At 41.4% G+C, this 21,833-nt stretch overlaps 1 protein-coding gene across 3 annotated transcripts in view; it reads left to right on the plus strand.

Annotated features, from left to right (window-relative positions):
• LOC118371113 (collagen alpha-1(XVI) chain-like) overlaps positions 1 to 21,833 on the plus strand; it is a 129,314-nt gene that overhangs the window by 96,270 nt on the left and 11,211 nt on the right. For 2 of the 3 annotated variants that reach the window (XM_052472492.1, XM_052472491.1), the window contains exons 26-46: positions 964 to 1,014; positions 1,143 to 1,277; positions 1,718 to 1,753; positions 2,639 to 2,746; positions 3,674 to 3,796; positions 7,240 to 7,293; positions 7,909 to 7,950; positions 10,255 to 10,290; positions 10,424 to 10,477; positions 10,667 to 10,735; positions 10,898 to 10,951; positions 11,345 to 11,371; positions 13,732 to 13,788; positions 14,071 to 14,106; positions 14,398 to 14,469; positions 17,681 to 17,734; positions 19,895 to 19,942; positions 20,128 to 20,247; positions 20,744 to 20,791; positions 20,904 to 21,002; positions 21,270 to 21,314. In XM_052472492.1, coding sequence (XP_052328452.1) covers positions 964 to 1,014; positions 1,143 to 1,277; positions 1,718 to 1,753; positions 2,639 to 2,746; positions 3,674 to 3,796; positions 7,240 to 7,293; positions 7,909 to 7,950; positions 10,255 to 10,290; positions 10,424 to 10,477; positions 10,667 to 10,735; positions 10,898 to 10,951; positions 11,345 to 11,371; positions 13,732 to 13,788; positions 14,071 to 14,106; positions 14,398 to 14,469; positions 17,681 to 17,734; positions 19,895 to 19,942; positions 20,128 to 20,247; positions 20,744 to 20,791; positions 20,904 to 21,002; positions 21,270 to 21,314 — 1,368 coding nt within the window. The remainder of the gene's footprint in view (positions 1 to 963; positions 1,015 to 1,142; positions 1,278 to 1,717; positions 1,754 to 2,638; positions 2,747 to 3,673; positions 3,797 to 7,239; positions 7,294 to 7,908; positions 7,951 to 10,254; positions 10,291 to 10,423; positions 10,478 to 10,666; positions 10,736 to 10,897; positions 10,952 to 11,344; positions 11,372 to 13,731; positions 13,789 to 14,070; positions 14,107 to 14,397; positions 14,470 to 17,680; positions 17,735 to 19,894; positions 19,943 to 20,127; positions 20,248 to 20,743; positions 20,792 to 20,903; positions 21,003 to 21,269; positions 21,315 to 21,833) is intronic. The other variant, XM_052472494.1, reaches the window with a different exon arrangement.

Here is a 21,833-nt window from a genome sequence, read left to right on the forward strand (position 1 = left end):
TATGATGTGTTATATTATGTTGTGTTTTGGTATGATGTGTTATATTATGTTGTGTTTTGGTATGATGTGTTATATTATGTTGTGTTTTGGTATGATGTGTTATGTTATGTTGTGTTTTGGTATGATGTGTTATGTTGTGTTTTGGTATGTTATGTTGTGTTTTGGTATGATGTGTTATATTATGTTGTGTTTTGGTATGATGTGTTATGTTGTGTTTTGGTATGTTATGTTGTGTTTTGGTATGATGTGTTATGTTATGTTGTGTTTTGGTATGATGTGTTATATTATGTTGTGTTTTGGTATGATGTGTTATATTATGTTGTGTTTTGGTATGATGTGTTATGTTGTGTTTTGGTATGTTATGTTGTGTTTTGGTATGATGTGTTATGTTGTGTTGTGTGTTGGTATGATGTGTTATATTATGTTGTGTATTGGTATGATGTGTTATGTTGTGTTTTGGTATGTTATGTTGTGTATTGGTATGATGTGTTATGTTGTGTTTTGGTATGTTATGTTGTGTTTTGGTATGATGTGTTATGTTATGTTGTGTTTTGGTATGATGTGTTATATTATGTTGTGTTTTGGTATGATGTGTTATGTTGTGTTTTGGTATGTTATGTTGTGTTTTGGTATGATGTGTTATATTATGTTGTGTTTTGGTATGATGTGTTATGTTGTGTTTTGGTATGATGTGTTATATTATGTTGTTTTATGTTGTGTTTTGGTATGATATGTTATATTATGTTGTGTTTTGGTATGATGTGTTATGTTGTGTTTTGTTATGTTATGTTGTGTTTTGGTATGATATGTTTTGTTATGTTATGTTGTGTTTTGGTATGATTTGTTATGTTGTGTTTTGTATGTTATGTTGTGTTTTGGTATGATATGTTATGTTTTGGTATGATGTGTTATGTTAAGTTTTGGTTTGATGTGTTGTGTTTTGGTATGTGACTCTTTTGACAGGGAGATCCAGGGATTCCTGGTCTAGGAACTGCAGGCCCTAAAGGAGAGAAGGTGAAGTGTGTGTTAGTTTGTGTGCATACATCTTTACACATGAAAGTATGTCTATACGTTTGTATGTGTGTGTGCGTGTGTTTCTTTTGCCAACAGTCCTAAGCCAGTGTTTCTCCCCTCTACCCCAGGGTGCGTCGTGTGGGGTGTGCCAGTCTTCTCCCTCTGAGGTGGGCAGTGGGACGTCCTCCGTCAAGGTGCTAGCGGGTGAAACTGGCCCTCCAGGGCCCGCCGGGCCTGCAGGAGAGGGCACCGATGGAAAACAGGTGAGACCCCTCTACCTGGAGAGAAGAGGGCTATGAGGACTCTGCCTACTTTGTCGACCTGGTTTGCATTACTTTGACCATGCTTGTTTAACATGACTAAGCCAACAACATACACATGCCACTAAAAACACCAAACTGACCTTAGATCACTGTATGTCTGCAACTTAAATATTGGCAAAGTCGTGACATATGCAGGTAATCCCCCACCTTCCACAGGATACGCCAAGGTGAGCTATAAATCTCAATTAAATTGTAAGATACTGTGTCTCACAGCTTAATTACATGGGCCTCGGTGGTTAGCGCTGTGTCAACGGGTTTATATCTGAATGGGTAGAGGCTTGCACAGGTGTGTGTGTGTGCGTGCGTGCGTGCCTGCGCATGCATAATCTTATAGGTGCGTATGACTCTAAATCTCTGTCTTTTCCTGTCTCCTTGTACAGGGTGTGCCAGGTCGTGATGGTCTAAGGGGAGAGAAGGTAAGTTCTTCATTACAGGTTTTTCTTTGTAAAAGTCTCTGAATAGAATTGAAAGATGCGAAGGGACAGTAATGTAGTCATTCTCAGCTAGTGCCAAGATATGTGACAAAGCCTCTGGGGAATTCAGTCCACCTTAAATAGCCTTGTTGCCTGCAGAGAAATCCAATCACATTGACTTAAATTATGTCCCTAGGGAACTCAGTACCTTAGTTAACATAATGTCCACAGGAAAATCAGTCCGCCTTAAATAAGACCATTGAATAACCCAGGGGAATTAGTCTATTTTGAATGTAGCCTGTTGCCCCAGGGAACAAGCAGACTAGACCGCCTTAAATCATCTAATATCTCCAGGTACTTTAGTCCTCCTTAAATGAGCAGATACCCCTGAAACGACTGCAGAGAAATCAGACTACATTAGATTAACTCGTGCCTCTGGGGTCCTCAGACCACCTTAAACCAGGAAATGTCATTAGGAAAAACTAGAAAAGCCTCCGGTCCCATCCGCAAATGAGTCCATCTTAAATTATCTTTAGGTCCCCGGAGGGCTTGGTCCAATTTAAATAACCGTAGTCCCTATAAACTGGGAAGTCCACTGGAAAATTAGCCCACCTTAAAAAAATGTAGGACTTCTGAGGAGTCAGTCGGACCACCTTGAATCTGTAGCGCGCACTGATTTTAACTGAGCGAAGACTGGCAGTTAAAATACAATTGAAGAATCTGGTATCACAAACCCAGATTAAGCCTATTGATAATTAGTCTTCATTCATAGACATGGCTTAAATTATTTTTGGACTATAGTTATATTATCTTTATTTATGAATGTTCAAGTACGAGTCACAGACCAGATCCCTATTGTTGATCAAATGTATATGTCTCTGTTGCTAGGGCGACCAGGGTGAGCAGGGAGACCAAGGATTAGCCGGCACCCATGGAACCCAGGGCCTGCCTGGAGAGCCTGGTCGGGATGGACTAACTGGACTGAAGGGAGAGAAGGTATGGAACACCCAACCAACCAATCAATGAGTCAGCCTGACTATCTGGATGGTTAGTTGGCTGGCTTTCTGGCTGTTTATCCGTCCATCTCCCTTATCTGTCCAAGATATCTATCTTATAACGTATCCTTATGCCTATATAGATTGTGAATATTAGATTGCATAAGCTTATTAAAGATGATGCTATAAAAGTCTGTTAATTAAATAAACTATCTTCAACACCATGTATAGCAGATGAACTAACTAACTATTTAACCATCTAACTATCTAACTAATAATCAAACTATCTATCTAACTAAAGAACTAATTAAATATATATCTACGCTACATGACCGTCAAACATCTCATTCCAAAATCATGGGTATTAATATGGAGTTGGTCCCCCTTTGCTGCTATAACAGCCTCCACTCTTCTGGGAAGGCTTTTCACTAGATGTTGGAACATTGCTGCGGGGACTTACTTCCATTCAGCCACAAGAGCATTAGTGAGGTCGGGCACTGGTGTTGGGCGATTAGGGCTGGCTCGCAGTCGGCGTTCCAATTCATCCCAAAGGTGTTCGATGGGGTTAACGTTAGGGCTCTATGCAGGCCAGTCAAGTTCTTCCACACCAATCTCGACAAACCATTTCGGTATGGCCCTCGCTTTGTGCACGGGGGTATTGCCATGCTGAAACAGGAAAGGGCCTTCCCCAAACAGTTGCCAAAACGTTGGAAGCTCAGAATTGTCTAGAATGTTCACTGGATCTAAGGGACCTAGCCCGAACCATGAAAAACAGCCCCTTACCATTATTCCTCCTCCGAACAGTTCTTGTGCTGACGTTGCGTATATCTATAGTCTGTCTGTCTGCCTGTCTAACTATATAATGTAACCAACTCACCCAGACTGTTCTCTCTCTTGTTGACTGTTGTTGTGTTGTATCTATCACCAGGGAGATGCGTGTGAGAGCTGTGCGCCTGTCTCTGGACGGCAGATGGGTGTAGGAGAGGTGCAGGGAGCCAAGGGAGAGAGGGGCAACCCGGGACCCCCAGGAGAGGGGAAAGCAGGGAAACATGTAAGTCTGCAGCATGACTGACCTTTGAGATGTACTGTTTTAGCTCTACACATACAGTACCAGTGAAATGTTTGGACACCTCTTCTCATTCAAGGGTTTTTCTTATTTTTTTTTCTACATTGTAGAATAATAGTGAAGACATCAACACTATGAAATAACACATATGGAATCATGTGGTAACCAAGAAAGTGTTAAACAATCAAAATATATTTTATATTTGAGATTCTTCAAACTAACACCCTTTGCCTGTTACAATTAATGAGTGAAGAGGTGTGGAGTCAGGCGCAGAGAGCAAAAGGATGTGGGAAAAACACACTTTAATGTCCAGGAAAAATAACATGAACAAAAGTAGTAAAACAAATGAACAGAAAATTTTAACGGACAGCGCGAAACCCGAAAATGCAAACAAAATTCACTCTAACACAAAACAGACGAACAAGCCCGCACGAAACAGAAGCGGGCTGAAAAACTTATATAACCCCACCCTAACAACCAAACAAGAAACAGGTGATACCAATCAGACAAAACCAAAGGAACACAGAACAACGGATCGGTGATAGCTAGTAGACCGGCGACGACGACCGCCGAGCACCACCCGAACAAGAAGGGGAGTCACCTTCGGTAATATTCGTGACATTGCCTTGATGACAGCTTTGCACACACTTCGCATTCTCTCAACCAGCTTCACCTGGAATGCTTTTCCAACAGTCTTGAAGGAGTTCCCGCATATGCTGAGCACTTGTTGGCTGCTTTTCATTCACTCTGATGCAGCACTCCATCACTCTCCTTCTTGGTCAAATAGCCATAACACACCCTGGAGGTGTGTTGGATCATTGTCCTGTTGAAAAACAAATGATAGTCCCACTAAGCGCAAACCAGACGGGATGGCGTATTGCTGCAGAATGCTATGGTAGCCATGCTGGTTAACTGTGCCTTGAATTATAAATAAATCACTGACAGTGTCACCAGCAAAGCACCATCACACCTCCTCCTCCATGCTTCACGGTGGAAACCACACATGCAGAATCATCCGAGATCATCCATTCACCTACACTGCGTCTCACAAGATGTGGTTGGAAGTAAAAATCACAAATTTGGATTCATCAGACCAAAGAACAGATGTCCACCAGTCTAATGTCTATTGCTCATGTTTCTTGGCCCAATCAAGTCTCTTCTTATTATTGGTGTCCTTTAGCAGTGGTTTCTTTGCATCAATTCAACCATGATGACCTCATTCATGCAGTCTGAACAGTTGATGTTGAGATGTGTCTGTTACTTATACTCTGTGAAGCATTTATTTTGGCTTCAATCTGAGGTGCAGTTAATTCTAATGAACGTGTCCTCTGCAGCATAGGTACAGTAACTCTGGGTCTTCCTTTCCTGTGGCAGTCCTCATGAGAGCCAGTTTCATCATTGCACTTGACGGTTTTTGCGACTGCACTTGAAGAAACCTTCAAAGTTCTTGAAATCTTCCAGATTGACTGACATTCATGTCCTAAAGTAATAATGCACTGTCGTTTCTCTTTGCTTATTTGAGCTGTTCTTGCTATAATATGGACTTGGTATTTTACCAAATAGGGCTATCTTCTGTATACCACCCCTACCTTGTCACAATACAACCGATTGTCTCAAACGCATTAAGAAGGAAATAAATTCCACAAATTAACTTCTAACAGGGCATACCTGTTAAAACCTCTCTTGGATATTCAGGACGGTAGCGTCCCACCTTGCCAACAGCCAGTGAAAGTGCAGGGCGCCTAATTCAAAACAACAAAAATCTCATAATTAAAATTCCTCAAGCATACAAGTATTTCACACCATTTTAAAGATAAAATTCTCCTTAATCCAGCCACAGTGTCTGATTTTAAAAAGGCTTTACAGTGAAAGCACCACAAACGATTATGTTTGGTCACCACCAAGTCACAGAAAAACACAGCCATTTTTCCAGCCAAAGAGAGGAGTCACAAAAAGCACAAATAGAGATTAAATGTATCACTAACCTTTGATGATCTTCATCAGATGACACTCATAGGACTTCATGTTACCCAATACATGTATGTTTTGTTCGATAAAGTGCATATTTATATAAAAAATAATAATTTTACATTAGTGCGTTATGTCCATAGTTCTAAAACATGCTGTGACTTTGCAGAGAGCCACATCAATTTACAGAAATACTCATCATAAATGTTGATGAAAATACAAGTGTTATACATGGAATTAGAGATATACTTCTCCTTAATGCAACCACTGTGTCTGATTTCAAAAAAGCTTTACGGAAAAAGTAAACCATGCAATAATCTTGAGTACAGCGTTCAGACAACAAAGCAGCCAAAAAGATATCCGCCATATTGTGTAGTCAACATTAGTCAGAACTAGCATTATAAATATTCACTTACCTTTGATGATCTTCATCAGAATGCACTCCCAGGAATCTCAGTTCCACAATAAATGTTTGATTTGTTCGATAAAGTTCATCATTTATGTCAAAATAGCTTCTTTTGTTAGGGCGTTTTGTAAAGAAATCCAAACGCGTGTTCAGGTCCAGCCGAACGTCGGACGAAAAGTTCAAAACGTTCCGTTACAGCCCGTAGAAACCTGTCAAACTAAGTATAGAATCAATCTTTAGGATGTTTTATCATACATCTTCAATAATGTTCCAACCGGAGAATTCCTATGTCTGTAGAAAAGCAATGGAACGAGAGCTAACTCTCTCGCGACCGCGCGTCACGAGCCTGTGGCACTCTGCCAGACACCTGGCTCAATCCCCTCTCATTCACCCCCACTTCACAGTAGAAGCGTCAAACCAAGTTCTAAAGACTGTTGACATCTAGTGAAAGCCTTAGGAAGTGCAATATGACCCAATTTACACTGTATATTGGAATGGCAAAGTGTTGGAAAAACTACAAACCTCAGATTTCCCACTACCTGGTTGTATTTGTCTGAGGTTTTCGCCTGCCATATGAGTTCTGTTATACTCACAGACTTCATTCAAACAGTTATACAAACTTCAGATTGTTTTCTATCCAATTATACTAATAATATGCATATATTGGGACAGAGTCTGGGCACCTTATTCATCCAAGCTACTCAATACGTCCCCCCTGTCACCAAGAAGTTAATTTAAATGCATTCCAGGTGACTACCTCATAAAGCTGGTTGAGAGAATACCCAGAGTGTGCAAAGCTGTCATCAAGGCAAGAGTGGCTACTTTGAAGAATCTCAAATATAAAATATATTTTGATGTTTAACACTTTTTTTGTTACTACATGATTCCATATGTGTTATTTCATAGTTTTTATTTCTTCACTATTATTCTACAATGTAGAAAATAGAATACAAAAATAGAATAAAAACTTTAATGAGTGCTGAGTGTGTCCAAACTTGTGACACACTCTTTATTTGTCTTCTCTATCTTGTCTTTCTATCTCTCCATCTACCAGGGCAAACCAGGTCTTCCCGGTGTCCAAGGGCCTATAGGACCAAAAGGAAGCCAGGTACAGTATGATCATTTGCCATGCACACGTACAAGGGTTGGTGTGAATTTCACTTGTGGCTGACTCAGTGTGTGTGTCTGTGCTGACTCAGTGTGTGTGTGTCTGTGCTGACTCAGTGTGTGTGTCTGTTCTGACTCAGTGTGTGTGTCTGTGCTGATTCAGTGTGTGTATCTGTGCTGACTCAGTGTGTGTGTCTGTGCTGACTCAGTATGTGTGTCTGTGCTGACTCAGTGTGTGTGTCTGTGCTGACTCAGTGTGTGTATCTGTGCTGACTCAGTATGTGTGTCTGTGCTGACTCAGTGTGTGTGTCTGTGCTGACTCAGTGTGTGTGTCTGTGCTGACTCAGTATGTGTGTCTGTGCTGACTCAGTGTGTGTGTCTGTGCTGACTCAGTGTGTGTATCTGTGCTGACTCAGTATGTGTGGCTGTGCTGACTCAGTATGTGTGGCTGTGCTGACTCAGTGTGTGTGTGTGTGTGTGTGTGTGTGTGTGTGTGTGTGTGTGTGTGTGTGTGTGTGTGTGTGTGCTGACTCACTGTGTGTGTGTGTGTGTCTGTGCTGACTCAGTGTGTGTGTCTGTGCTGACTCAGTGTGTGTGTCTGTGCTGCTCCCTGTAGGGTGACCCAGGAGTTGAAGGGGTGGGCATCCCAGGCCATCAGGTAAGAAATTTTTTTTAACATCTAGGTCAGGTGTCTAACTCATTCCATGGAGGTCCTAGTGGTTAATGGTTTTGGGGTTTTCCTTTCAATTAAGACCTAGACAACCAGGTGAGGGGAGTTATTTAATAATCAGTGAACTTATTTTTATTTATTTTTTATTTCACCTTTATTTAACATGGTAGGCTAGTTGAGAACAAGTTCTCATTTACAACTGTGACCTGGCCAAGATAAAGCAAAGCAGTGCGACACAAACAACAACACAGAGTTACACATGGAATAAACAAGCGTACAGTCAATAACACAATAGAAAAAAATAAAGTCTATATACAGTGTGTGCTAATGGCGTGAGGAGGTAGACAATAAATTGGCCATAGTAGTAGAGTAATTACAATTTGTCAAATAACACTGGAGTCATAGATGAGCAGATGGTGATGTGCAAGTAGAAATACTGGTGTGCAAAAGAGCAGAAAAGTAAATAAAAACAATATGGGGATGAGATAGATAGATTGGGTGGGCTATTTACAGATGGACTCTGTACAGCTGCAGCGATCGGTTAGCTGCTCAGATAGCTAATGTTTAAAGTTAGTGAGGGAAATAAAAGTCTCCAGCTTCAGCGATTTTTGCAATTTGTTCCAGTCACTGGCAGTTGAGAACTGGAAGGAAGGGCAGCCAAAGGTGTTGGCTTTGGTGATGACCAGTAAGATATACCTGCTGGAGCTCGTGCTACGGGTGGGTGTTGTTATCGTGACCAGTGAGCTGTGATAAAGCGGAGCTTTACCTAGCATAAACATGACCTGGAGCCAGTGGGTCTGGCAACGAAAAGGTAGCGAGGGCCAGCCGACTAGAGCATAGAGGTCACAGTGGTGGGTGGGATAAGGGGTTTTGGTGACAAACGGATGGCACTGTGATAGACTGCATCCAGTTTGCTGAGTAGAGTATTGGAAGCTATTTTGTAAATGACATCACCGAAGTCGAGGATCGGTAGAATAGTCAGTTTTACGAGGGAATGTTTGGCGGCGTGAGTGAAGGAGGCTTTGTTGCGAAATAGGAAGCCGATTCTAAGATGTAATTTTGGATTGGAGATGTTTAATATAAGTCTGGAAGGAGAGTTTACAGTCTAGCCAGACACCTAGGTATTTGTAGTGTCCACATATTGTAAGTCAGAACCGTACAGAATAGTGATGCGAGTCGGGCGGGCAGGTGCGGGCAGCGAACGGTTGAATAGCATGCATTTAGTTTCACTAGGGTTTAAGAGCAGTTGGAGGCCACGGAAGGAGAGTTGTATGGCATTGAAGCTCGTTTGGAGGTTAGTTAACACAGTGTCCAAAGAATTCATCAATCAAGTACAAGGGAGAAGCGAAAACCCGCAGACACTCGACCCACCGTGGAATGAGTTTGACTCGTAAACATTGAAGAGATTGCTCACCTCAAAATACATTTTTGGTGCTGTTTTCTGAAGCTTTCCCATACTTAATTTTTTTTATTACCCACATATCCACTGGGCTGGTTGAATAAATGTTGTTTCCATATCATTTGTATCAACATTCCTTCTGGATCAACATTCTAACATTCCTTCTGGATCAACATGCTAACATTCCTTCTGGATCAACATGTTAACATTCCTTCTGGATCAACATTCTAACATTCTTTCTGGGGCAACATTCTAACATTCCTTCTGGGTCAACATTCTAACATTCCTTCTGGATCAACATTCTAACATTCCTTCTGGGTCAACATGTTAATATTTTTTCTGGGTCAACATTCTAACATTCCTTCTGGGTCAACATTCTAACATTCCTTCTGGATCAACATTCTAACATTCCTTCTGGGTCAACATGTTAACATTTCTTCTGGGTCAACATTCTAACATTCCTTCTGGGTCGACATGTTAACATTCCTTCTGGGACAACGTGTTAACATTACTTCAGGATCAACATGCTAACAGTCTGCATCAACATGTTAACATTTCTTCTGAATCAACATGCTAAATAACATTCCTTCAGGATCAACATGCTCACAGTCTGCATCAACATGCTAACATTCCTCAAGTGTGTAGGTAGTCAGATATACTGTATACACACACAAACTCACACGCACACACGAGACACATACACACGAAGCAACGAGAGCATGTGTGATGGGAATGAGAGATGGAATGAGGAAGACAATATCCAAACTTGTTCATGAAGGTTCAGCCATTGTTCTACTGTTGATGAATCATCTGTTTGTCTCTAAGCTCAACTCACCACCCATCTCTTTAAACCTTTCTCTCGCTCTCTCGGTCTCTCTCTCTTCTATTTTCAGGGAGCAGAAGGACCCAGAGGCCTACCAGGGGTGGCAGTAAGTCCAAAAAATATTAGATGAAATAATGATGAAATACATATTAAATATGATTGCCTCTAGTATGTACTGTATAATGGTCTCTGTAGTCTCCTTCTATCATGTTAATTTGCATCATGCTGCTCCTCTACAGGGTCCTCAGGGAATTAGAGGACTTACTGGACCAGTTGGGCCTGCTGGGGACATGGTACACACACACACACACACACACACACACACACACACACACACACACACACACACACACACACACACACACACACACACACACACACACACACACGCACACATACATTATACGTGCATCAACACATAAACACACACACACACAGCCACAAAGTTCTCATTCTTGTGTGTATGCATTTGCTTTTCACAGGGTCCTAAAGGAGAAGAGGGGCCTCCAGGGCCACAGGGGCCCATGGGTGTAGGTGTTACAGGACCCCAGGTAAGAGATTTGTGTGTGTGTGTGTGTGTGTGTGTGTGTGTGTGTGTGTGTGTGTGTGTGTGTGTGTGTGTGTGTGTGTGTGTGTGTGTGTGTGTGTGTATTAACTCTAGTCAAAGCCATTGAGTGATTGCTGCCTCGTTACTTATCCCATTCCCAACCCAGGGTAAAGACGGCAAAGGTGGATCCAATGGAATCCCAGGAGCTGATGGAAGAGATGTGAGTGGCGTCACATTGAAAACACAACACAGTCACATAGTATTGGAATTGTGTAGTCAGTGTGAATTGTATACCTTTCATAGTACTGTGTAATAGTGTGTGAGCTAAGATCACTAGTTTCTACAGACTCAGAGTCAGTGTTTTTAAAGTTTAAAGATTATTATATTTAGTCTAATAGCTAATGAAAGCCGCCTCAATCCATAACAGAGTCCATTTCCTTGCAAGCATTATCGTCTGCAATGACAAGGCCACACTAACTCTGTGTGTGTGTGTGTGTGTGTGTGTGTGTGTGTGTGTGTGTGTGTGTGTGTGTGTGTGTGTGTGTGTGTGTGTGTGTGTGTGTGTGTGTGTGTGTGTGTGTGTGTGTGTGTGTGTGTGTGTTCTGTCTTGCAGGGAACTGACGGAGCCAAGGGGGACAAGGTAAACCTAGCATTTCTGAAGATTAAGAGGTTTGGAGGCAGGGGGTAACAGATGGTAATCACTGGGGATGCTTCACCAGCACACATACACACACACACACACAGACATAGGCAGATGCTTACACGCACACAAACACACACACACACACACACACACACACACACACACACACACACACACACACACACACACACACACACACACACACACACACACACACACACACACACACACACACACCCTCAAGGCACAGACAGAGTAGCGGAGGAGGTGACAAGTGTGTGGGATCCAAATAGACAAGGGAAGTACAGGAGCTTTAAGAACAGGACTAGGATTATTAATTAGTGCTACCATCAGACCAACTGAACAGGACTAGGATTATTAATTAGTGCTACCATCAGACCAACTGAACAGGACTAGGATTATTAATTAGAGCTACCATCAGACCAACTGAACAGGACTAGGATTATTAATTAGTGCTACCATCAGACCAACTGAACAGGACTAGGATTATTAATTAGTGCTACCATCAGACCAACTGAACAGGACTAGGATTATTAATTCGTGCAACCATCAGACCAACTGAACAGGACTAGGATTATTAATTCGTGCAACCATCAGACCAACTGAACAGGACTAGGATTATTAATTAGTGCTACCATCAGACCAACTGAACAGGACTAGGATTATTAATTAGAGCTACCATCAGACCAACTGAACAGGACTAGGATTATTAATTAGTGCTACCATCAGACCAACTGAACAGGACTAGGATTATTAATTAGTGCTACCATCAGACCAACTGAACAGGACTAGGATTATTAATTCGTGCAACCATCAGACCAACTGAACAGGACTAGGATTATTAATTAGTGCTACCATCAGACCAACTGAACAGGACTAGGATTATTAATTAGAGCTACCATCAGACCAACTGAACAGGACTAGGATTATTAATTAGTGCTACCATCAGACCAACTGAACAGGACTAGGATTATTAATTAGTGCTACCATCAGACCAACTGAACAGGACTAGGATTATTGAAATATGAATAAGAAGACACAGTAGCAGAATAAATTCCACGTCAACTTTGTTTCATCACAAAACTGGAGAGCAGCGTCTGTTCTGTGAAGTCCACAAAACATATTGCCTCTAACAAACAGTTACATGACCTATAGTATGTTCAAGCAAGTTATTAATGTTTCCAACATTTTCAGAATACTTAACAACTATTGATTTAGAACCACAGAGAGTTACCAGAAGTCGCTAAGAAAACAGGAGCTGTTTCCGCTAGTCCAGCACCATTTCAACTTCAACATCATCAAATAACCTGAGTTTAGTCTAATACAGTGGCAACTAAAAGATGCCAAAGACAATTTAGTCCAATCAACGTGAGCACAATATGAAGTGGCTCACCCTACTTGTAGAGAAAAGCGAATGCCATCCTCCTCTCCTTCATTTTGGCAAAACAGTCTAGTACTCTGTCATATAGTACACGCTTTTAGTTTTCGTTTTGCTAGGCTACCTTGCTAAAATGCTTGCTCGCTAGCCTAACTTCCATTCATGGGCAATGATTAGCCAGCTAGTTAACATTAGCCTACATCTAGCTACATGCTGAACTTCCATCCTCTCAGATCAGGGGCACGATGTATGAATTTATGATTGGATCAGAATCACAGTTATAATCATTGGCCAGTACAGAGAATTAGGTAAAACCAAGTCCAAATCCCTAGTGGCTAATTTAGGAAAGGGCTGATTTTAGCTAGCTGGCTAGCCACTGGAGGAAACAACCCAATGAGATTCAACAATATAATTATTTTCCGTAAATTATATTTTGCTTTTGATGTGGTTGATGTGAAGACAAATCCAAAATGTCTTCCCTTGATGCTCACTCAGTTTAGCTCAACTGATTAGCTATTATTGAACCTTTTTTAGCTATTATTTAACCTTTTTTTAGCTATTATTTAACCTTTTTTTATCAAGGGAGTCCAAATGCTCGCTGGCTTCCCTTGCATTCAATGTTATGGGCGGCAACAATATCATACTCTTTTAGACCAAACAACATTAGATAGGTGGGGTACACATACTGAGACAGAGGGGCTCTGTTTCACTCATTCAGATGCTTTCTCCAGTGAGATACATTCAGCCTCTTGCTAATTGAAGGAAAATGATGAATCACAGAGAGTCAAAATAAATTATTTAGATTTTCGAAAGATACATTTATTTTATATATTGTTTTTTGTTTTTTGTTGGTCAATTTTTTTTGGGGGGGGTCTGTCTTCCCATGGCATCCATGAATACATGCCACTGGTTATTTCACAGCTGCTCTGTGTGATCTATGAGAGGTCTGTGTTTTCAGGGTGAACCTGGAGACTGTAACTGTATCAGCCCTCCATACGCAGGAACAGGTGGACCGGTGAGTATGGCTAGGTCAACATGCACACACAGATCCATGCATGCAGTACACACACACATGCCACAACGTGGTCATCTTTAACTTGTTTTGAGTTCAACTTCAGGGTAGTTATCTCTCTGCAGGGGTCACACTCACTCACACATACACACACACTCAGCTCTCCTTTAACTGGTTTTGAGTTCATCTGCAGGATTATTTTTCACTGCAGGGTGTCAGTGTTTGTTTTGAACACATATGATCTGCTGATGATGTGCTCTGAATTTGACGACTCTTGACTTGCAGGGAGCACCAGGAACTATGGGAGGAAACACGTGGCAGGTCTGATCTCTATGTCATCTACTAGCCATGTCTGCCTCTTGATTTTCTCTTGTCATATTGACTGAATATCAACTGAGTATGCGTTTGTTGTTGGAACAATTAGGCTACGAATGGTGCCTGTCAATGCTGTGTGGTTCGCTCAGTTTGTGTGTGTGTGTGTGTGTGTGTGTGTGTGTGTGTGTGTGTGTGTGTGTGTGTGTGTGTGTGTGTGTGTGTGTGTGTGTGTGTGTGTGTGTGTGTGTGTGTGTGTGTGTGTGTGTGTGTGTGTGTGTGTGTGTGTGTGTGTTCCAGGGGGCTCCGGGACAACCAGGTCCTCCTGGTCCTCCTGGGCCACAGGGCTTCATCGGCATCACAGGACCCCAGGTAGGAGAGAGGGGGATCAGGGTGGTGGGGTCATATCAATTAACCCTTTACAACACACTCCTTACTTACCCATTCCTCTTTATCTCTGTACATCTTTAACCTCTCATTCATCAACATGAATGTACCTTGGCTGTTCTATCTCTCTCGCTCTTCTCTCTCAATTAAATGTCTATTTAAGTGCTTTATTGGCATGGGAAACATATGTTTACATTGCCAAAGCAAGTGAAGTAGATAATAAACAAAAGTCAAATAACAATAAAACATTAACAGTAAACATTCCAAAAGAATGAAGACATTTCAAATGTAATATTATGTCGATATACAGTGTTGTAACGATGTGCAAATAGTTCAAGTACAAAAGGGAAAATAAATAAACATACTGTAAATATAGGTTGTATTTACAATGGTGTTTGTTCTTTACTGGTTGCCCTTTCTTGTGGCAACAGGTCACACATCTAGCTGCTGTGATGGCACACTGTGGTATTTCACCCAGTAGATATGGGACTTTGTCAAAATTGGATTGTTTTTGAATTCTTTGTGGATCTGTGTAATCTGAGGGAAATATGTGTCTTTAATATGGTCATACATTTGGCAGGAGGTTAGGAAGTGCAGCTCAGTTTCCACCTCATTTTGTGGGCAGTGTGCACATAGCCGGTCTTCTCTTGAGAGCCAGGTCTGCCTACGGTGGCCTCTCGCAATAGCAAGGCCATGCTCACTGAGTCTGTACATAGTCAAAGCTTTCCTTGATTTTGGGTCAGTCACAGTGGTCCGGTATTCTACCACTGTGTACTTTCTGTTCGCTCTGTTTTTTTGTAAATTCTTTCCAATGTGTCAAGTAATAATCTTTTTGTTTCTCATGAAATGGTTGGTTCTAATTGTGTTGCTGTCCTGGGGCTCTGTGGGGTCTGTTTGTGTTTGTGAACAGAGCCCCAGAACCAGCTTGCTTAAGGCGACTCTTCTCCAGGATCATGTCTTGTAGGTGATGGTTTTGCTATGGAAGGTTTGGGAATCACTTCCTTTTAGGTGGTTGTAGAATTTAACAGCTCTGTTTTGGATTTGGATGATTATCAGGTATCGGCCTAATTCTGCAGAGTCTCAGTTTGGTGTTTGTCCCATTTTGTGAATTCTTGGCTGGTGAGCGGACCCCAGACCTCACAACCGTAAAGGGCAATGGGTTCTATAACTGATTTGAGTATTTTTAGCCAGATCCTATTGGTATGTCAAATTTTATGTTCCTTTTTATGGCATAGAATACCCTTCTTGCCTTGTCTCTCAGATGGTTCACAGCCTTGTGGAATTTACCTGTGGCACTGATGTTTAGGCAGAGGTATGTATGGTTTTTTGTGTGTTCTAGTAGGGCAACGGTGTCTAGATGGAATTTTTATTTGTGGTCTTGGCAACTGGACCTTTTTTGAAACACCATTATTTTTGTGTTACTGAGATTTACTGTCATGGCCCAGGTCTGACAGAATCTGTGCAGAAGATCTAGGGGCTGCTGTAGACCCTCCTTGGTTGGGGACAGAAGCACCAGATCATCAGCAAACAGTAGACATTTGACTTCAGATTCTAGTAGGGTGAGGCCGGGTGCTGCAGACTGTTCTTGTGCCCTCACCAATTTGTTGATATATATGTTGAAGAGGGTGGGGCTTAATCTGATTCCCTGTCTCACCCCCCAGCCTTGTGGAAGGAAATGTGTGGGGTTTTTTCTCCAATTTTAACTGCACACTTGTTGTTTGTGTACATAGATTTTATAATGTTGTATGTTTTTCCCCCAACACCACTATCCATCCATTTGAATAGCAGGTCCTCATGCCAAAGTGAGTCAAAAGCTTTTTTTAAATCAACAAAGCAAGGGAAGACTTTTAGCCTTTTTTGGTTTGTTTGTTTGTCAATTAGGGTGTGCAGGGAATACGTGGTCTGTCGTACGGTAATATGGTAAAATGCCAATTTGTTAATTTTCTCAGTACATTGTTTTCACTGAGGAAATGTAATCATAATGCAGATGATTTACCCAAGGTTACTCTTGATGCAAATCCCATGGTGGTTATTGAGGTCAAATTTGTCTCTACTTTTGTGGATTGGGGTGATCAGTCCTTGGTTCCAAATATTGGGGAATATGCCAGAGCTGAGTATGATATTAAATAGTTTAAGTATAGCCAATTGGAATTTGTGGAGCTCTATGCTATTGTTAACCTTGTGGGCTGGAAATATATATAGAGAGTCTTTGTATATAGTATATAGAGTCTTTGTATATAGTATATAGAGTCTTTGTATATAGTATATAGAGTCTTTGTATATAGTATATAGAGTCTTTGTATATAGTATATAGAGTCTTTGTATATAGTATATAGAGTCTTTGTATATAGTAATATAGAGTCTTTGTATATAGTATATAGAGTCTTTGTATATAGTATATAGAGTCATTGTATATAGTATATATAGTCTTTGTTAAATCACAGCACTGCTTTAAACATTCACTAACTCTTGTGGGATGCTTTGGGAATGTTAACTATTTCTATCAACATATGATACATTGGGATTGTTGGGAATATTGATGACACTTCATTTGAAGGTTTGGTTATAAACTCCTTATACATAATGCAATAGTTATTTTAGCATTGGTACAATTATTATTAATTAAAAACCTTCAAATAAAGTTTTTTTCAATAATATTTCCTCAGATTTTGTGGGAAATGTTAAATCTAAACTAATTCTCAACAACATTTTACACATTTAAACCAGGTTAATGGGAAACGAAGATGTAATATTGGTTCATGAAGACCAGGCTGAGTTCACTGTGTAAGAAAATAGATTGATTTGTCTGAATATGATGTTCATGTGTTCATCAAGCACTGAACAATTTTGTGTGCAGGAATCAAATTTGCACAAATATCCTGTTCAAATCAAAGCACTTTAAAAAGATATATTGTTTGACCTCTTACACAGTGATCCCTGCATGCTTTTCAATCTGGTGTTTACAAAATAATCAAACTATTTCAACCAAACATGAATCAAACTATTTAAATTCATTTAAATAGTGCTTTAAAAACTAAACAGCGGAATCAAAAGAGTCTGAACATAAACCAGGAAACACTGGTGATTGGTTGTTCCTACAACCTCGAACCTGTAACCCCCCCTGACCATTGGTAGAGAGGGATGTGGCAAGCCTGTGATAGGCTAAAACCAGTTGAATCTCAGTTCCTTCTTTCAGGGTAACCCTGGCAACGACGGGGTACCAGGGCAGCCGGGTCTGCCTGGGAGAACTGTAAGTAATAAGACAGAAGAGTTGGAGTCACTTCCATTTCAATTCAGACACATCGGAAAGTGATTCGAAAATCAAATTCCAGAATTGTGAAAAACCATATCAATGAATACCAATGACATTTTCTGATTCTAGAATTGGAATTCATTAGCTGAATTGTCTAAATTGAAATGGATTTGACCGCAACCCATGCCAGACAGAGGAGACGGGGCTAGATGAGTGCTGCAGCTTTGTGATTGGACGGTGCAGGGAGGGAGGAGCCTGGTTGGGTTGTAGGTCTGTTTTGTGAGTGGAGCACTCTGGCAGAAGTTCATTGAGGATCTCTAGACTGTGGACATAACTATACAGTAGACACACCACGACTTAGTGGCAGCTAGAACAATGAACCCACTCAGCTCAAAGACTTTTAGTGTTGAAATGCACTTTCTGCCTTTCAGAAGGACTTTTACCATTGATTTGTGCCTCAAAAGCACGTACACACACACACACACATTGTTGGCGTAGTTTCATAAATGCAGTGTGTGAGTGTGTGAGTATGTGAGTGCAGCCATTAGTTTGAGTCGAAGAGCTTTGCTGTACTCTGTTGTCCAGCCTTGTTATGCTGAGTACAGTAAGAGCCTGTAGGTCTTCTGTTGAGAGGACTGCACTATGAGGTCTATTTTCCATATAGCTGGCATCCAGTTCAGCCGCCTGCCACATACACACACACACACACACACACACACACACACACACACACACACACACACACACACACACACACACACACACACACACACACACACACACACACACACACACACACACACACACACACACACACACACACACACACACACACACACACACACACACACACACACACACACACACACACACACACACACACACACACACACACACACCCTCCCCACAATAATCAATCTACCCACAGTGGAAACTTGGCTTTACGAACTCACTCACACACACACACACATACTCACATATATATATATATATATATATATACTCACATACACACTCACTAAGTGCTCCAGTCCTAACAGTAGACAGACATACTGACCCACCAGCTCCTCTCTAGCTCCATGGCCCTGCCTGCATGTTATATGTCAATGGATTTAAATGCCTAAAACAGACTATTAAAACATTTAATTCTTAGATAAATTCTTAATTCACTCTTATCTTAATCTTAGCTAATAAAAACATATCCTTAAAACCACAAAACATTATTAGAAACATAATTTAACAGACGAGTTTGTTGAATACAAATTAATCCATTTAAAAAGGATAAAAGAACAATTTAGCAAAAGTAAAGGATATTTAAATAGGAGTATATTGAAAGTATAAAGTAAATATCATTGACATATAATGATTCTTCTCTCTGAGACATCCTGTTAATGCACACAGCCTGAGTTTAATAAACCTAATGAGCTGCATCATGCTAGCTCAAATGAGCTCTTCTGGCTAATAACAACCGTTTGAACAGAGCCAACACATTTTGAAACCAGGCTAAGTGCAATTCACAGGTTCTCTCACTCTGTGAAGGGCGCCACTGCTCAAATGTGGCAGAATTGTACTGTGAGTGGGTTTCCTGGTATGATTGGAGTGGTAAGAATGTTTCAGACCACCCATGCAGGTAAATCAATCAACTTTCAAACTCCCAACAATGATCCCAATAAATGCCTGGATTTGAATATCAACGTGTTTTGAAGGACTTGCAAAACCTTGTGATTTTTTATGTTTTGTGTCTCCTTGGGCAAATCCTAAATGGCCTATGTGACTCTGGCCTAAAGTAATACACTACACAGGGAATGAAGTGCTATTTGGGACTTCTGAATGGGTCGTTCATTGAATTTGGACTGTACTGCAGTTCAACACCGTTTGCACTTTGTTGCATCCAATGTGCAGAAGTCAACTGTACTTATAAATTGTAATTGTATTCCAACATTCTACTGTAGAAGGATGAAGTTGCCCCTAGACGCTGATCTAAGATCAGTTTTACATTGGCGGCTCCCTAGTGGTTAAGGCTAGGAGTGATAAACTGATTCAGATAAACTGATTTTTCATCAGTTTCCAAGGGCAACATCTACTTGGTGCCTTTCCCCCCCCTCCCTTTCGTTTACATTTTACTCTCCTCTCCCCCCACCCCCCACCCTTCCTCAGCATCTGAGGCTGCCTCAGGATGAGGACCCCAGTCGAGGAGATGGAAAGGTAAGACAAGAGGTAGAGAGGTGCACTCTGGGAAATAGAGTTCTCTAGTACTGCTCTTGGATTTATATGCATGAGCTGGACTGATGTGATTATACATAACACAAACATGCATGAACTGTGTCCATGCAGTGTACATTGAGCTCACACACTTCATGTCATCATAGTGTGTGTGTCCTCTGCTGCAGAAGGTGTGTGAGGACTGCTCCAAGGGCTTGCCAGGGGTACCAGGCATGGCGGGCACCAAGGGAGAGAAAGGAGACGAGGGCAAGACTGGCATAGGCCATGCTTCCGACGGCTGTGAGAGGGTGAGAGGCTGGGGGTGAGGGGTGTATTGGTGGGGGGCATGGGGGAGAGTGGTGAGGGGTGCATGGGTGAGGTGGTTAGGGGGGCATATATATTGTTGGCTGGTTAGAACGAGACTGTAGAATCATGGAAATTCTAGTGGATTCTTCTGGGTTCATGAATCTACATCATTCTTCTGGAATCATTTTATTTATTTATTTCACCTTTATTTAGCCAGGTAGTCCAGTTGAGAACAAGTTCTCATTTACTACTGTGACCTGGCAAAGTTTGAGCAAAGCAGTGCGACACAAACAACAACACAAAGTTACACATGAAATAAACAAACATACAGTCAATAACACAATAAATCTACATGATTTACATGATTCTTCATTGATTCATGAATCATAAGAATCAATAACACTCTCAGTTTTGGTTCTAATTTTGACCCAATCCATCTGAAGCTTTGCCTAGGCAGAGTCATCGTTCTGACCTATGACCTCTTTGTGTTTGTTACAGTGTTTCCTAAACCAAAGGCTGCAGGGGGAGGAGGCTGCACAGGCTCCTGTACGTCCACTCAGTCTTTAACTATCCAACTCTCACACTCACACACACACACACACACACACACACACACACACACTGATTCATAGATTTATTTATCTTCTTTTCTATGTAGACCACCACCAACACCGATGGAGCAAATGGAGGCTGCTCCGGACCAGGAACACCAGGCCACCCAGGAATACCAGGAGCACCTGGAATAACGGGAGAGACGGTAAGTGTGTGTGTGTGTGTGTGTGTGTGTGTGTGTGTGTGTGTGTGTGTGTGTGTGTGTGTGTGTGTGTGTGTGTGTGTGTGTGTGTGTGTGTGTGTGTGTGTGTGTGTGTGTGTGTGTGTGTGTGTGTGTGTGTTTGTTTGTTTGTTTGTTTGTTTGTTTGTTTGTTTGTTTGTTTGTTTGTGAGTGTAGTGAAATATAACAAGTTGCATGTTATTAGCGTGTTGAATCTCTAACAGGAAGTGCCTTTCTGCCTACATTTCCCAGGGTCCTCAGGGGCAAAGGGGACAGGCTGGAGTACCAGGAAATATGGTGAGCTCAAAACCAGAGATTTTAAGGCATTATAACTCTTCGTAAGGCTCTATAGGGACATTATTAGCCAGCACAACAGAGTCAAAGCATGGTGTCTGTAAGGAGAACTGGGTTGACTACCATAGCTAGAGGCAGGAGTTTTACCTGATCATACTGTACTAGATCAGGAAAAACTCCTGCCCCAAAGCAGACTTTCTGAGCTTTTGTTCTGTCTTGACTGGTTTCCTCTTCCTCTAATGGCTCTCCTACTTACTTTGTGCTTTACTGAATTTGAATTGTCCACAGATGTTCTTCTGTTTATAGAGTGACTGTTACAGTGGAATGGCAACGACTATTTGGGAAGCACCTCTCTTTCTGTGCTACATGGACACCACCTAAAGGCTACATTTCTGTCACTAGTACTTATTCCATGTCATTTTTTGGGCCGTGTTCAACTACTTGAAAATGTGTCTTTCTTCATTTTCTTGGAAGGAGTCACCGAACTGAACATGACGATGTAGCCTATCTGCCGCCTTGCTT

Source organism: Oncorhynchus keta, chromosome 20, assembly GCF_023373465.1.
Source record: "Oncorhynchus keta strain PuntledgeMale-10-30-2019 chromosome 20, Oket_V2, whole genome shotgun sequence".
In the NCBI taxonomy this organism is placed as follows: domain Eukaryota; kingdom Metazoa; phylum Chordata; class Actinopteri; order Salmoniformes; family Salmonidae; genus Oncorhynchus; species Oncorhynchus keta.